Source organism: Lygodium microphyllum, chromosome 13 (assembly GCF_053477565.2).
Source record: "Lygodium microphyllum isolate KBCC chromosome 13, Lygodium_microphyllum_v1.1.10, whole genome shotgun sequence".
Taxonomy (NCBI): Eukaryota; Viridiplantae; Streptophyta; class Polypodiopsida; order Schizaeales; family Lygodiaceae; genus Lygodium; species Lygodium microphyllum.
Window position 1 is genome coordinate 75977285 of NC_141147.1, and position 16466 is coordinate 75993750.

Below are 16466 nucleotides of genomic sequence, written 5' to 3' on the forward strand. Positions count from 1 at the left end.
GAAGCTTTAGAATAACATGGTCTTAGTTCTTTGACCATGATACTCGTGAAGTGAAAGGAAGGTGCATAGCACATCACAACTAATTGTCAACCCAAAGGTCTCTTGGTAACTACCACCAACACTTCAATAATGTAACATTGACATAAAGAAGGTAAGTTTCATAGACATTAGGTTAACAAAACACACATCACAAGTACCTTTGGACTTACTGCTTAAGATGTTTCAAGAACAATAGTTTGCCCTTTAAAGTGTACTTGAAGAAATGCACAAACCATCTCTAATCAATTTTCAAAGAGCTATTCGTATTATTTTCCAAGTAACAAATTAGCTTCCTCTAAGAAAAGGCCATGTGTGGATAGGTCATTTTGGCTTTTCCTCTGTATATATTTGTGTACACTCAAAGCTTGCCAATATGTAATCGTGGATGAAGCTACTATAAAATTGCTCCCCAATCTAGTAGCCGCTTTCTCTAAGTTTACCTTAAGGAGGTCAAGGAAGATGTGGGTGTGGCGAATCCTCAAAGCTAGCTTACTCGTTGCTACATGTTCATATGCTATAACTCTTCACTTTTATTCTTTAATTCAATTGTTTTGCATTTTCAAAAAGAAAAAAAAGTTTGAAAAACAAATCTCAAAAAAGGAAAAGTCCCAAATGCATATAAAGAACTCTCTTATTCCAATAAAAATTACAACAATTTAAGCATTTCCCAACAAAAGACAAAAACAAAGTTTAGTAAAAATGGGAATTATCTACTATTTTCGCACACAAAAGAATTAAGGAATTAAGATAAAGGTTAATATTATGAGGGATAGAAGGCGATGCGTCATTGAAAGGGTCTCGACTCCCAGTCCTAAAGTGAGAAAAATCTAGGCTGGCTCACGCTTACGAACCTCCTTTCTGTTTCCGTGTGTGTGCGTCTCTCTCTCTCAGGGAGCAAACCTTCGTCTCCTCGAAATGGCCACAGCATCCACGGCCATGGCTGCCTCCATTTGCCCTACCCCGCCTGCTGCTGCTACTTCTAATGCGTCCTTTTCTCAATCGTCTAAGGTGATATTGTGTGTCTTCTCTGTCGATCTGTGCATTTCTTTCACAGAGGAGTTTCTGTTTTGACACTTCCCATTGGGGAAGGAGGTCCAAATTAGATGACTGTCGTGCCTCCTATTGGCTATTTTCCCTATCAAAACAAGTAAAAAAGGTTTGTGCTTGTCAAATGACATGTGCTCTCAAGATTTGGTCTGTCAGTTTTCACCCATACGATGTACACCATACTTGGGTATCTAGATAGTTTGAGGCTTAATCCAGATAAATGGAAGGTATCCCGAAAAAGTGGAGCTGTCATAGGAACATTGGGCATCCCTTCAAATTTAGGCTTAATTATGGGAAAAGGGGCTCTTTTCCCTAAAGTGTTCCACATCATGAGCTTCCTCTTGGGAGGAATCTCATACCTAGCTAGGCATGATTAGGGACAGGGGCCGTCGGAGCCCACCCCAGGGTGGCAGCCCCCTGCCTCCAGCGGCACCTAGCTAGCTATGCAGTTCCTCCCTTGCTAAAGCTCATGCTGTTGTTGTATTTCAATGGAAATTGTACTGGGAATTCGTCTATAACTTACTATGTTCGTCTTTCACAATCTTAAGATTTGTCATGGAAGGCTTCAATGGAGCTAGCGCTCCATTCCTCTCCATGCTGCTGTTGCGGCATGCTTCTTGTGCGGTTTTCTTGTCCTGTTTTAATATCTCTTTATTGATTTTCTTTTTGCTGGATGTTTCCACTAATGGCATATTGGGTGCAGGGAGAGGCAATGCACTCTTGCTCCACGTCTTCTTATTTTGGAGGAGGGAACTTGGCTTGTAAGCTGATCAGTGGAAGAGTATCTTCCGGGAAATGCACCCTCCGCATTCAGGCAATTGCTACCCCTCCGACGACTCAGGACAGATCTCCTGCAACAACAGGGGTGGTGAGTATCCAAGTTCTTTTGTTCTTTTGTAACAATGCTCTAACTAGAAAATGGTGTTGTGTATTGTATTGTATGTAGTTTACATGTAGTAGAATATGGCTTTGCAAAGCATCACATTGACAACAAGTTGCAACTGATTCACCATTGATGCATTTGTCTGTCCTGCCACCTCGTTTGGTAGCATGCTTATTAAGTCACTTTGACAATCATCTTTGGACTTAAAGGCAAGTGTCAATAACAGTGTATTACTTTCTGGTTGATTTCTGGTTTGTGTGTTTATGAGAGGACTGTGTGGATTGGGCAATTGGCATGCCTTTTCTTTCCTGCAGTGGTGTGTAAAATGATGTGTATTGCTAGCAGGTTGGATGTTTCTAGGGCTACATACATTGGGACAGTCAGTTGGGTCAAAATAAGCAATGTACAAGTTTTGCATGAGCCAAGCCATGGGAGCCATCTAGCCTAAAGCTTTTATGCATTTATGGATGTTTTTATGCGCGGGGAAGGTAGTGTGCGCAACGGTTAGAACATTCACTAATTTTTTGACAAAATGTTTTGCGGTGTTGAAACATTGAATGATTTAGGTTGAAGATGACAACTGTTTAGAAATGATTTTTGGCATGAATAAAAGAGATGGAGACAAGTTGAGGGTTGAAAATAGATGACCTCCTTGAATGAATCTTGTTTTGCTCAATTCAAGTCCTTAGGGATGAGCTTAGCCACATGAACTTGAGAGTGAGTAGTAGTAGTACTCGCTCTCAAAGAGCATGGAAAGAATGTATACATGCACACGTGCTCATATGCATACGTTTAATATGCATGAAGTCCACTAGTTTTTTATCAACTTGAGAGGAGGAAAAATCAGTTTTTTAAAATGGTTATAAGTAGTTAGGTAGCTTCATTTTCATCACAATCGCAAAGTGGAAGGAATGTGTTTTTGCTCAACCCAAGTTGAATTAGGGCTGAGCTTAGTCACATCAACTTGAGAGTAGGGAGAAATATTAGGCACTTTGACATAGCATGCTAAAGATGTACAAATGTACATATGCTCATATGCATGTGTTCAAAATATATCAAATCAACTAGTGTTTTGTGAGTTGATGAGTAGAAGGAAAATGAGCCTTTTCTCATGGTTATCAAGTAGCTAATAAACATAGTTTCTTTACTATCTCAAAGTTGAAGAAAAGTCAAATTGTTTTAAAAGAGGTGCTCAATGTACATTTACAGATATGATTCAAAGACAACAAAGTAAGAATAGGAAAATTGAGTGATTTTGATGATGAGATCAAAGATAAAGGGGGAGATGGCTTTGACCATATGTGGGATGATCTTCAATCATTGTATGTAAGTTTACATGACACAGGAACTTGATGTAGAATGAGAGCATAGAGTGAGAGAGCTTTTAATATAGGGAGAAGTAGATTCAATTGTAAAGAGAAAAAGGGAAGAAGTACAAGACAAGTGTCCAACAACATGTCATGGAGTGGGACAAGTGGAGGGAAATTGTGAGAGTGTGCAACAGAAGAGAACAACAAACGCGGGGAGAAAAGGAGAGAAGAAGAGAAAGCAAAAAGAGAAGAATGATATGCTCTAAACAAAGAAAAAGGCTAAGTACAATGAGGTTTGATTAGTCCATACATGCAACCCAAGGCCATAGTGAGGGCATTGGATCAGGTTGAATAATGATAACACCACCCCCAATGATGACAGATATAGTGATAGTGATAGAGACTGTGCAGCCAACAGTCCTCGCTAGAGATGGAGAAGAATGCAGCAATTTGAATGTACATGTACTTGTCGAAAGAATGAATGAATCTGCTCGGCTCACCCCTTAGCTATAAATAGCTGAAAATTAGCTAAACTGCTCGACTTACCAATTTGAGGCTGAAAATGGCCAAGTGCAATGGTCCTCGGCAGCAAGGAAAATGCCAACGTGGTAGGTGCAATGTTGACATCACCATTGTGTGTTAGTTGCATAGTGGCAGGGGTTGGAAATTGATTGGTAAACCTGAGAAACGCACAATGTGAACAAATCTAAATTGATTGAGAAAGAAATGCATGTTCTAGTATAAGTGGCCTCCTCCGTCAAAGCGCATGATAGACATGTAAGGGCTAATAACCCCTTTCAGGTCTTGGATGGGGTTGAAGGCGGAAGAAGATGTGGATTAGAGGGTGACAATAAGAGTGCCAATGACAATGAAGGTCGTCAATGTAGACCGCTGATGAAGAAGCTCTTCATGATCTTGGGAATCCCCCTCGAAAACATAGGGGGCCATGGAATCTACAACCCCATTATCGAGATTATCCCTCTTTGAAAGGAATGGGGGTAATAAGGAAACCAATAGAGAAGAGGATGGGGGATCGGAAATAATCTGTGGAATGGGAGGTGTACAAGTACTAACATGCCATTAAAATAACTTTGGAAGAAGAATTCTTAATAAACATAGCTTGCTCGGTGAAGATGACCTGGGTACCAAGTCTAGTAAGGCCATAAATGGATAGGAGTGAAAAGCCCTCGTTTGGAACATGTAGGACTTTCAAAATTGAATGCAGGGAATTGCCTAACATTAATGGCATTTAGTGATCTCCTATGGAACTCACTAATGAAAGGATCAATCCATGACAAGCTACCAATGTCTTTCAACAAATTGCTCAAACAATGAGCAAAGCACAAGTTGAATGTGATGTGCGGGTATCTCTCCTCAAGTCTCATACTTGCTGCACTATTTGTTACCTCACCATTAGCAATAAATTGGATTACATTTTTAGCCCCAACTTTTTCAACACCTTTCGTCCTGTCCTCCACAAGCTGATCTCTACTTTTTCTCGTATTTGAGGCATCATGTGAGGAAATGAATTGCATCTATCTCGGGAATAAGCAACCATCCTATGGATGGACGATTTTTGAGTATCACTTCACCCATCCGCTATCAAAGAGACACCATTCTTCACCCAACTTTCTTGCATAGTTGCGGAAATACATTGAATTGCATTCTTTTCCTTTTGCAACAAAGTGGTACGCAGTGTCTCGTATGATGAAGTGTATAGGTTGGACCATACTTTGCAATCTCTTGGACCATCTCAAGGAAGTAGGGAGATCTTATAATACTAAATGCAACATGATCATGGTAGAAAAATCTTGCCATATTTGCATCCACCCTGTCCTTTTTATGAGGATCCCAAGCTGTTCCCAAGGTTTGTTGCTTACTGCATTTTCCATGATGGGATTGTAAGGATGTAAAAGCTCCAAGTCCCCCATGCATGGCTCCATCACCCATGACTATATCATTAGCTTGTCCACTAAAAAAAGAGGCATCAATTGCTTGCTTTTTCCTTGTACGAGCTTTGTCTTCTTCACTTGGGTACTTTGCCAAGAGCCACGGTGCCACCTTCGCATTTTGGGTGCGGTATTTGGGCAAAAAATTATTTGGGCTCTGATGTCAACATGACATAAGTGTTGCTTCACACGATTGGATCCTCCCGTTTTCAATTGCTCACACCTTTTGCATTTCCATTTATTTGCACCTCCCTTTGATTCATAACGGTCCACTTTCTCAACCTCGTCCCACCAACTAGGTTGAGATTGTTTATTGCCCAAATGCTTTGATCTCGAGGAAGCCACGACTTTTACAAATTCAAGAATTGAAAGCATTAGTCGATCCTCCATGAGACTCAACTTGTTTTGAGAGAGAGAGAGAGAGAGAGAGAGAGAGAGAGAGAGAGAGAGAGAGAGAGAGTGTGTGTGTGTGTGTGCGCGCATGCGCGTGCGTGCTATAAAAACAGAGTTAAGATAGAGAAGAGAGAGTTGTGATTAGTTACGAGCAGTGATTTGGGAAAGCTGTTTTAGAGAGGGGTACTGTGTGAGAATCTAGAAAGAGAGAGTATGCTATATTACAGGTTGTAGCCAAACAAAGAGAGAGAGAGAGAGAGAGGAAAGAGTGTCAACTTTATGTTGAATGTTGCAGCCTATTTTGAAATGGAAAGAGAGAGAGAGAGAGAGAGAGAGAGAGAGAGAGAGGAGTCCAATAGACAATTTTCTCTGACAAATCCACGTGAGTTGCAGCACATGATGCCCTGCTCCTGACAGTCCAACAGTTTGCATGCCAATCGCCACAGTCTAGACACCTCGTGGGTCACTTTCGGCAATCCCAATAGCACCCATAATCACTTTTTCAATGTTCCCCTTTGGGGAATGATAGCATTACCCCTAAGTCAATGCATGATTTAGAGGAGCCCTCTTCAGTGGATATCTCATCTCAGATGGACCTTGGCTTGTTGATAGCATAGTGGTAAGGGAATGCCGTTCCACCCCCTTCGGAACATGGGGATGCTTTCCATACCAAAAAAATGCCAAAGAAATTGGGGAATGCTTGTGAAGGGGGAACGGTCAGGGGAGCGTGAAGGGGAACATGGGGGAATGCTGGTGAAGGGGGAACAACTGGGGAAATGTGAAGGGGAACATGAAAGGGAATGTGGATGTTGTTGTTTCCCAAAGGGAAACGTTGAAAAAGTGAGGAGTGTTGTTGGGACTGCCAAAAGTGACCCACGAGGTGTCTAGACTGTGGCGATTGGCATGCAAACTGTTGGATTGTTGGGAGCAGGGCGTCGTATGCTGCAACTTAGGTGCATTCGTTTCACCCTATAGGTAAGAGAAAATTGATTGTTGGATTGCAGTCTCCTCTCTCTCTCTCTCTCTCTCTCTCTCCCCATTTCAAAACAGGCTGCAACATTGAGCATAAAGTTGAAACTCTTTCCTCCCTCTCTCTCTCTCTTTGTTTGGCTACAACCTGTAATATAGCATGCTCTCTTTCTAGACTCTCACAGAGTACCTCTCTCTAAAATAGCCTTCACAAATCATTGCATAACTAATTACAGCTCTCTCTCTCTCTCTCTCTCTCTCTATCTTAGCTCTGTTTTTACAGCATTCTCTCTCTCAAAACAAGCTCGAGCCTTAAATTTTATTGTTTACAGCTATCAGCCTTTTCTTTTACTAATTACAGCTCTCTCTCTCTTTCTCTCTAAAATAGCTATGTTTTCACAGTAGTCTCTTTCTCTCTCTCAAAACAGGCTGAGTCTCATGGAGGGTCGACTAATGCTTTTGATTCTTGAATTTGTAGAAGTCATGGCTTCCTTGGGATCAAAGCATTTGAGCAATAAGCGATCTCAACCTAGGTGATGGGACGAGGTTGAGAAAGTGGACCATTATGCATTAGAGGGAGGTGCAAAGAAATGGAAATGCAAAAGGTGTGAGCAATTGAAAATAGGAGGATCCAATCGTGTGAAGCAACACTTATGTCATGCTGATATCCGAGCCCAAATGTATTTCTACCCAAATACCACACCCGAAATGCGAATGCAGCTCTTGGCAAAGTACCCAAGTGAAGAAGACAAAACATGTGCAAGTTAAAAGCAAGCAATTGATGCCTCTTTTTTTAGTGGACAAGCTAATGATATAGTCATGGGTGATGGAGCCATGCATAGGGGACTTGGAACTTTTGCATCCTCACAATCTCATCATGGAAAATGCAGCAAGCAACTAACCTTGGGAACAGCTTGGGATCCTCGTAATAAAAAGGAAAGGGTGGATGCAGCTGTGGCAAGGTTTTTCTACCATGATCACATTGCATTCAATGTTATAAGATCTCCGTACTTCCTTGAGATGGTGCAAGAGATTGCAAAGTATGGTCCAACCTGTAAGCGTCCATCATACGAGACACTGCGTTTGACTTTGTTGCAAAAGGAAAAGGATGCAATTGAATGTGCTTTGGCAATTGTGCAAGAAAATTGGGTGAAGAATGATGTCTCTTTGATAGCGGATGGGTGGAGTGATACTAAAAAATGGTCCCTCCATGGGATGGTTGCTTATTCCCAAGATACGTGGTTGCTTATTCTTGAGATAGATGCAATTCATTTCCTCACATGATGCCTCAAGAACGGGAAAAAGTGCAGATCAGCTGGTGGAAGACTGGACAGAAGGTGTTGAAAAAGTTGGAGCTGAAAATGTAATCTAGTTTATTGTTGATGGTAATGCAACAAATAGGGCAGCAAGTATGAGACTTGAGGAGAGATATCCGCATATCACATTCAGCCCATGCTTTGCTCTTTGTTTGAGCAATTATTTGAAAGACATTGGTAGCTTGTCATGGATTGATTCCTTCATCCAAAAGGGTAAAAGGATATAATCAGTTTCATCCAAAGTCATCAGTTCATTCTTAGTGAGTTCCACATGAGATTACCTAAAAAAGATCTCTTAAAGTACTTTGAGACACGCTTTAACTATAACTTTCTTATGACATAGAGACTTGAGAAGGTAAGCTTACCCTTGAAGTAATTGGTGGTAAGTAACGAGTGGATGGGATGGGCTACTTCTAGATCAAGGGTTGGTATAGCAGTGGAGAATATAATACAAGATCATGCATTTTGGAATGAATTAAAAAGCATCAATATTGTCATGAAGCCAATCATGCACTTGATGCGAATTGCAGATGGACGAGAGCTTGCATATGCATTGGAAAGGTCTATGACGGGGCGGATCGCATGATTGAGAAGCTAGGACAGCTTGGTTTGAACTTTGGATGGTGCAAAGTATCAAGAAGTCTGAGATTTATGTGAGGCAAGATGGAATGCTTATCACTCACCTATGTATGTAGCAGCATATGTATTAGATCGAGAGTTCCAAGGGTGTGGTCTAGAGAAGGGTGAAGAGGTAATGCAAGGTTGGGACATAGTGCTTTCTAGGTTAATTCCCATTGATACTAAGAGAAGATTGGTGAAAGATCAGCTTGGTTTTTATAGAAACAAGTTAGGAAGGTTTGGGTCAGTTGATGCACAAGTAGATTGGTTTAAGATTGGGGTTGCCTTGTGGTGGGAAGATTATGGGGCACATACACCTGAGCTTCAAACATTGGCAGTGCGGATTTTGTCTCAAGGTGCAAGCTCCTCTCCCATTGAGCAACTATGGAGTGTATTTGGGCATGTTGCATCTAAAAAGCGGAATAGGTTTGGGACAAAACAAGTGAATGACTTGATATTTGCCGGTGCAAACTTGCGCTTGCTTGCAGATGTGGCTACTGTGGCTTCCCTCAAGGCAGAAAAGTTTATAGCTCTTGATGAAGAAGAGTCCTCTAATGATGAGGATGGGGAGACACCTATGCCCACACATATGGCCGATGGTCATGATGCTTTGGAACTTGCAAATGCTGATTTTGATGATGATATGGTTTTCTTAGACAATGTGGATGATAGTCTTGCTGCTAGTGGTAGCCATGTATAATAAAATGGTTACTTTGAGAGAATTTCAAATTCCAAGCTGCCATATTTTGTCAACTATACTTGTTACTCGAATCATGATGCTTCTTGACTCTTTTATGTAGTATAATCCTAGATTATCATCTATTTTGGATCTTATAAGGTATGTGCCATTTCAATGTAACCATCCTTTCATCTATGAAAAAGACAATCATGTTTTGCGAATTGTGCATGTGTTTTTCAAAGAGCTTTTATGAAATATATAAATGAATAGTTTGAAATATATAAATCATATATATAGTACAAGTGGTTCCCCTTACGTTCCCATTTCCCTTGGGGCTTCGTTCCCGATCCCTTAGGACCCCGTGTTCCCATTCCCGTTCTATTGCTACTATGGATGACAGAGATAGTGACGGTGATGGTGATGGAGATGGAGATGGAGACAGTGATGGAGACGGAGTGTGCAGCCAGCAGTCCTTGTTGGAGACGGAAAAGAACGAAGTAATCTGAATGTACGGGGCCAAAAGAATGAAAGAATCTGCTCAGGCCACCCCTCAGCTATAAATAACTGAAAATCAGCTAAATTGACTGACCTGCCAATCTAGGGGCAGAAATGGCCAATTGCATCAGTCCGACCTGCCTAATTGGGGCCAAAAATGGCCAGAAATGCTGACATGACCAGGGTTAGTCGCACACTTGTAGGGGCTGGAAACTGACTTGTAAACCTGAGAAATGCAGTGTGTGAACACATCTAAACCGATTGAGAAAGAAATGCACTCTCTAGAATGAGCTGCGTCCTTTGTAAAAGCACATGACAGACATGTTAGAGTTTCTTATGTCACGATTTGATGTAGATTGCAGCTCATAGGTAGGAGATGACAATGCATGACAAACATGACTGCGAATAGGATCTTGGAAGCTTCATGAGGTCCTCTTTTGGGCTTTTCATATTTGGTTGAAATTTGCTAAGAGTAGAAAGGATGAGGCTTAGTGCAAACTACTAAGACTAAGCTTGTCAAAAACATCCTTCTTATTCTTTAGTGTTGGTGTATGTAAGCTTTGAGGCTCTATAATTCAGGATCCCCATATGAATTTTTTCTAAAATTTAGGGACCCTCCAATATGGTGTCAGAAGTGGAGCAGCAATGGAAGTGTAAACATATGCTGTAATAAACTGCTGAAACACAATACAAAAGAGAAAGGGAAAGAACACAATACAGATGAGAACTCAGATGTATCTTTTCTAAAATTTAGGGACCCTCCAATATGGTGTCAGAAGTGGAGCAGCAATGGAAGTGTAAACATATGCTGTAATAAACTGCTGAAACACAATACAAAAGAGAAAGGGAAAGAACACAATACAGATGAGAACTCAGATGTATGCTTGGGAAATGGAATCCATATATCAGACACAAGATTGTTGCATACAACAGTGAGTCACTGGCTGTGTGGGCACTAGCACCGGCTCCTCCCTCCACGGGACCTCCAAGTGGTGAATTGACTGACTGAGGAGGAGGAGCCCAGAATATATAGGCATGAATAATGCCATAAAATATGTCAGGTCAGCCAGCATTTAATGCTGGCCGACTGGCTGCAATAAATGCCATAAAGCATAAAATGCTACACAATAAAAATGCCTAAAATATCTACATAACGTGCCCAGCTGACAATACATGCTCAGACTCACACATGAGCTGGCATACTCTGCTAACATATGGGTATTGTATGAAAGATCTTTCTAGGCACATTTCAAAAACATTATTAACTCTTCATTATGAGATTTTCTATGTGCAAAGGTATTTGCATTCTAAACTTCTACTCTACATGTGCACATTATGAAAAATTTGTTTGTTTTGGTGAATCAACACTTGAAGGAAATAGTTATTTCTTTGTGTGAGGTTGACCTTGGTATGCTTGAATTTTGGTTAATTGTGCCCGATTGGGTCAAACGTGTATATTGTCTTCGTTTTGACCCACTATGTGTATCCTTTGTACCTTGTGACCACTTGTCAATGGTCCAACTCTAATGCATTACTCTATTTGTCTTTTAATATTTCAAAGGGAAAAAAAAGGGAATATTATATACAAATATTATACGAAGGATATAAGTACTTTCTCTATTTAGTCATGATGTTTTGGTGATCAAAACCACTTGAATCGGAGCAAAAACTAAAGACTGGCTGTTGCTCTCACTCACTTGTAAGTTGTGTCTAATTGAATGGGAATTTGGTACAAGTTGGAGCTTTAAAAAGGGTACGGTGATCATGAGCCCATGCCAATGGGATCCATTTGAATGTTCAATGAAGGTAGTTCAGATTGTATCCCTAGTTCTAAATGCCCAGTGTTGAAAATCTTCTGGCTGTTAAAATGCTTATATTTACAAGTCAACTCAGTATCTTGAATGTTCTTTTTCTCCTTTGTCCATTAATGGCATGGCCTTTGATCTGGTAGCTTGATCTCAGGTTTTGTTACGTTTGCTTCATTACATTTTCAAGTGCAACAGAAAGTTGTGTTGGCAAAAGCTTGTAGGGTTGCTGTAGAGAGTATCCCTATCCTGAATTTGTTTTTGGAATCTGAAAATGTGAAGGTCAAGCATTCCATGACAATGACAGAGAAAATCCTTGCCCGAGCCTCAGAGAAAAGTAGCTTGTCTCCTGGAGAAAATGTTTGGGTCAACACTGACATTTTGATGACTCATGATGTATGTGGACCTGGAACCATTGGAATCTTCAAGAAAGAATTTGGTACTGATGCAAAAGTAAGTCAGGGATATGGTGCAGCTGGTGTGATTCATGCTGTGCTTTTAACTTGAGCTCTCTGTTTGATGCATTGGGATCTTGTATGCTCCACAAGGGGGATTGATCAATGAGATTTGTAACACAGGTTTGGGATAAGGAAAAGATCGTTATCATTCCAGACCATTACATTTTTACAGAAGATGAAAGAGCGAACCGCAATGTGGATATCCTAAGGGACTTTGCTCATGAGCAGAACATTAAGTATTATTATGACATTACAGATCGAAGTAACTTCAAGGTTGTTTCTACTCAATGCTAATGGTTTCTGGTCACTGTAATCAAGCAGCTTATTTTGTCTGAGAATTTAACCTTCCTGTTGGTTGCACAATTTGTTTTGTTCTGTTATGAAACTGCAGGCAAATCCCGATTATAAGGGAGTTTGCCATGTAGCACTTGCACAGGAGGGCCATTGTCGACCTGGTGAGGTTAGTATCTATTTTCCATTTTCCATCAGCTACAATTGGAATGTGCTTATGAGTCTGAACCATGATGCATGTCAGGCACTGGTAGTGGGTCATCTTTTTTTTTTTCCCCCACCGATTGTCATCTTTCTACACCGATTGTCATCTTTCTACAGTCACAGGTGTAAGAATGGTATGTTTCTTCTTGGATTTTGTTCTCCAGGTTCTTTTTGGCACGGACTCCCATACTTGCACTGCAGGTGCATTTGGGCAGTTTGCAACTGGTATTGGGAACACTGATGCAGGATTTATAATGGGGACAGGAAAGCTTCTTATAAAGGTACTAATCCAAGGAGGACTGCTTAGTTACCCCCAGCTCTGTATGTGTGAGATGTAAATGTTACATGCTATCCGGTTCCAAGCTTGTAGAGATAGCACTCAGACATTTTGAGTGCATGCAATCGCTAATGCAGGGCATAGTTTTCTTTTGAAACAATTTATGGGAACAGTAATCACATGAACGATAGGACAATGTGGTTTCCTTTGAACATTGTGATGTCTGAGATGTAAATGTGGCATGCAATCTGGTTCCAAGCATTATAAGTACAGCATATTGATGTGAATTGTGTGCACAAAGGCAGTTGTGGATCTGTTTAAAAGAAATCTGCTTCAAGCTTAAGCCAGAGGGTGCTGTCTGATTCTGATTGTATATCAGGTGCCTCCAACCCTAAGATTTGTCCTGGATGGAGAAATGCCCAGCTATTTGCAGGCCAAAGATTTGATTCTCCAGGTAGACTTGATGCAGTTTTAATATGTTTGCTGGGCACCATGATATTGCAAGAGACAATTTATTAATTTAACCGATACACATATAACTGTTGTTGTGTACTCATTACAGTACCTTCTTTATATTGCTGCTCAATTCATCTTGATCTTGAATGTCTAACAGATAATTGGAGAAATCACGGTTTCAGGGGCTACATATAAGGCTATGGAGTTTACTGGTTCTGTTGTTGAGAGCATGACGGTATATTACTCGGTGCTTTTGAGGAACAGAATCTTTTTGAGAGAACAGGGACGATCATTTTTGTTTTTTTCCTCCATTGTTTCTGTGCAGATGGAAGATCGTATGACTCTTTGTAATATGGTTGTAGAAGCTGGAGGAAAAAATGGTGTCATTGCTGCTGATGCTGTGACATTCAAGTACCTTGAGGTCTGTTTCAGAAGCTAAGAGAAATCTTATGTTTAAGAAACAGCTGTTGCTACTTCGGAAGTGGGGATTTTAAGATTGTTTGTCCATCTCTTGGTTAGACAGAAGGAAGTCATCTCATCTCATCCTTGATGTTACAGGGAAAAGCTACCAAACCTTTCGAGCCAGTATATACAGATGAGTCTGCCAGGTGTGGACATGGGGGCTAAGTTATTTGACTTTCAGACGTTTGTTCAGTAGTTCATGTACTTCACTACAATTTGTGCTTGTCCTTGTTTCTAGGTTTGCTGCTGAATACAGATTCGATGTCTCTAAACTGGAGCCTGTTGTTGCAAAGGTATCTAACTGGGACCTCTAGAGATGGTGTGTGGACTACATGAAGAAGCTAATGCCTAGGATCACTGTATAATTCTTGTGAAACTTGGGAAATAGTCAAAACTGTGTTTGGCTTAATGAGACAGGGTTTGAAAACAGTTCTATCAGGATTAAGCCAAACTTACCAATTCACTTCTAAACTTTTGCAGCCACATTCTCCAGACAACCGTGCTCTTGCAAGAGAATGTACCAGTGTGAAGATTGACAGGGTGTACATTGGTTCATGCACTGGTGGGAAAATTGAGGATTTTATTTCTGCAGCCAAGCTGTTACACACTTCTGTATGTCTCTTCATTCTATTGTCTTAAATCAATAAAGGCTGCTGTAGCAAAGCTGGTTGTGTCTGGAGGCTTTTGTGCAAAATGTTTTTGAAGGTTCTATCATCTGGCAGATTGGCTTGCTTGTGTATCTCTAACCTCCTTGATGGTTTTTCCAAATTAGGGCCAGAAGGTGAAGGTGCCAACCTTTCTCGTTCCTGCTACACAGAAGGTACACACTAGTCTCTTACCATTTCCTAGGAAAAATTTTCACTGTTTGTTGTTGTTGTGAACACCCTCAAGTAGTTCTTACTGGAGATAAACTGGCAAATATATTCTCTACTTAAAATATGTTTATGTAGACAACGCTGGTCATGTAGCACTAGTTCTGGTTTCTTGCAATACCCTCCAGTAGTATTGAGTCAAGATGAAAAGGCCAAAAAATCCTTGCAGCTTATTAAAAGCTGTTGACCTAGACAATGCTGGTCATGTAGCAAATTTTCTGGTATATGGAGTTGAGGTCGCATTTGTATTCTGAAGAACCCCAGTCCTTATTGAATGTCACCCAAAAGTTTTGGCATGCTGCTGTGGTGTTAACTGTGGTCTTGTCACTGTGCTGTGTTTTCACAGAGTAATGCACTTCTGTCTGAATAGCATGCCCCAATGCCCATAGTTCTAGTAAATGCTTTTACTAATTTAAAGCATGCAAGTAAGGAACTTTTTCCTGCCATCTGCAAGCACTACTGTTCACATTCTTTCGTGTATATACACAACATGAAACTTTCTATTCCTCAAGGGAGCTTAAGCATTTGGATGGTTATAGTGTGTTTATGAATTTGTTGTAATGTTTACACAAGGATAGCTGACATGATTATTTTTCCCCCTTCAAAGGTCTGGGTTGATGTGTACACTCAGCCAGTGCCTGGTGCTGATGGCAAAACTTGTGCTGAAATATTTGAGGCAGCAGGCTGCAACACTCCAACCAGTCCATCATGTGCAGCTTGTTTAGGTGGTCCCAGGGACACATATGCACGTATGAATGACCCCGAGGTTCGGATTGCACTATATGTGGATTTGCATCATCCCATAGCTTGGTAATTTCTCCAACACTGATATATTTTTTTGTGGTGTTGCAGGTCTGTGTGTCCACTACAAACAGGAATTTCCCTGGCAGAATGGGCCATAAGGAGTCTCAAGTATATCTAGCTTCGCCTTACACTGCTGCGGCTTCTGCTTTGACAGGATTTGTGACAGATCCTAGGGATTTTTTGTAGGTAGAAACACTCTTTGAGGGAAAGGTTACAAAATTGAGGCAATCAGTGGCCAAGTTGATGTTTGGCCAACGGCTCTGTTGTACTTTGATGCTTGGGATCACAGTTTTGCAGTGAGTGCAGTTCCTGCACGTCCTGTTTTTTCTTTCTGATTTTTGTATGGGGGAAACTTATGAGCAGGTACTGCTGCTATAGTAGGATATAGTCAACATACAAACTTCTGGTTTTTGCATTTTGGTAGTTCGCGCACATGTACTTGTAATGTACCTTGTTCTTCCCATGCAAGCAAGTCAGAGGAATTACATTCAATGTATCTCTGAAGGACAATGATGTCTCCCATTGTAGAGCAAGCATGAGTGGGTAGCCCCATGTATACCATGTGTAGTAAGACAGCAACATGGTATGAATTGCAAATCTTTATCTGTAGTGTGCATATCTTCTTCTTGCTGTGCATAATGTGGTCTGGTCAAAGAGCTCTATTTCATTATTTTGATATTGGCATTGTTCCATATTCCAGCTCCATAGTAGATGCAATTAATAGAGAAGGCTATCTTCCTATCTCACTTTGGATCTTTTCTTGTAATGTGCTTTTAGTTGCATTTTGGCGGAGATTATTCAACAGGATTATCCCACATTTCACCTGGAGGTAAGCACACCGCAGAGCTGCCCAGTTGTGGGATTCAATCCTCAGACCTGGCATAACCCGTGCACATGCCCAAGCAACTGGGCTGCCCCTTATTGGTATGCCCCCCGGTTGCGGGATTCCATCTTGTAACAAATTGAAATTTTAGTAGCAATTCAAAATTCTCAGAGTCTCAACCCTAAAAATATTTCCAAATTGCCTAACTGAGTTATCCTGCAATATGGGATGAAGAGGGGTCCTCACAAGAGTCTTGAGTGAGGGCACCGGGAGGCTCGGTAAGCATTTTGAATTGCTAGTAAATTTTAATTTGTTA

General features: G+C 40.9%; 1 protein-coding gene across 1 annotated transcript; it reads left to right on the top strand.

Annotated features, from left to right (window-relative positions):
• Positions 1-834: 834 nt before the first annotated feature.
• Positions 835-15925, top strand: IIL1 (isopropyl malate isomerase large subunit 1). Its single transcript, XM_087691317.1, has 15 exons — positions 835-1047; positions 1790-1954; positions 11786-11956; positions 12082-12234; positions 12353-12421; positions 12621-12737; positions 13113-13187; positions 13347-13424; positions 13515-13610; positions 13748-13797; positions 13890-13944; positions 14132-14263; positions 14424-14471; positions 15131-15289; positions 15376-15925. Exons 1-15 carry the CDS (start codon positions 955-957, stop codon positions 15511-15513), a joined length of 1599 nt encoding a protein of 532 aa, XP_087547443.1. The 5' UTR covers positions 835-954; the 3' UTR covers positions 15514-15925.
• The last annotated feature ends 541 nt before the right edge of the window (positions 15926-16466 follow it).

Excerpts from the sequence above, each read along its gene's own strand:
- IIL1 (XM_087691317.1), top strand. The coding sequence starts at position 955 with ATGGCCACAGCATCCACGGCCATGGCTGCCTCCATTTGCCCTACCCCG. Across the intron at positions 13,945-14,131 it reads TGGAGCCTGTTGTTGCAAAG|CCACATTCTCCAGACAACCG; the intron begins GTATCTAACTGG and ends AAACTTTTGCAG. Across the intron at positions 15,290-15,375 it reads CACGTATGAATGACCCCGAG|GTCTGTGTGTCCACTACAAA; the intron begins GTTCGGATTGCA and ends GTGGTGTTGCAG.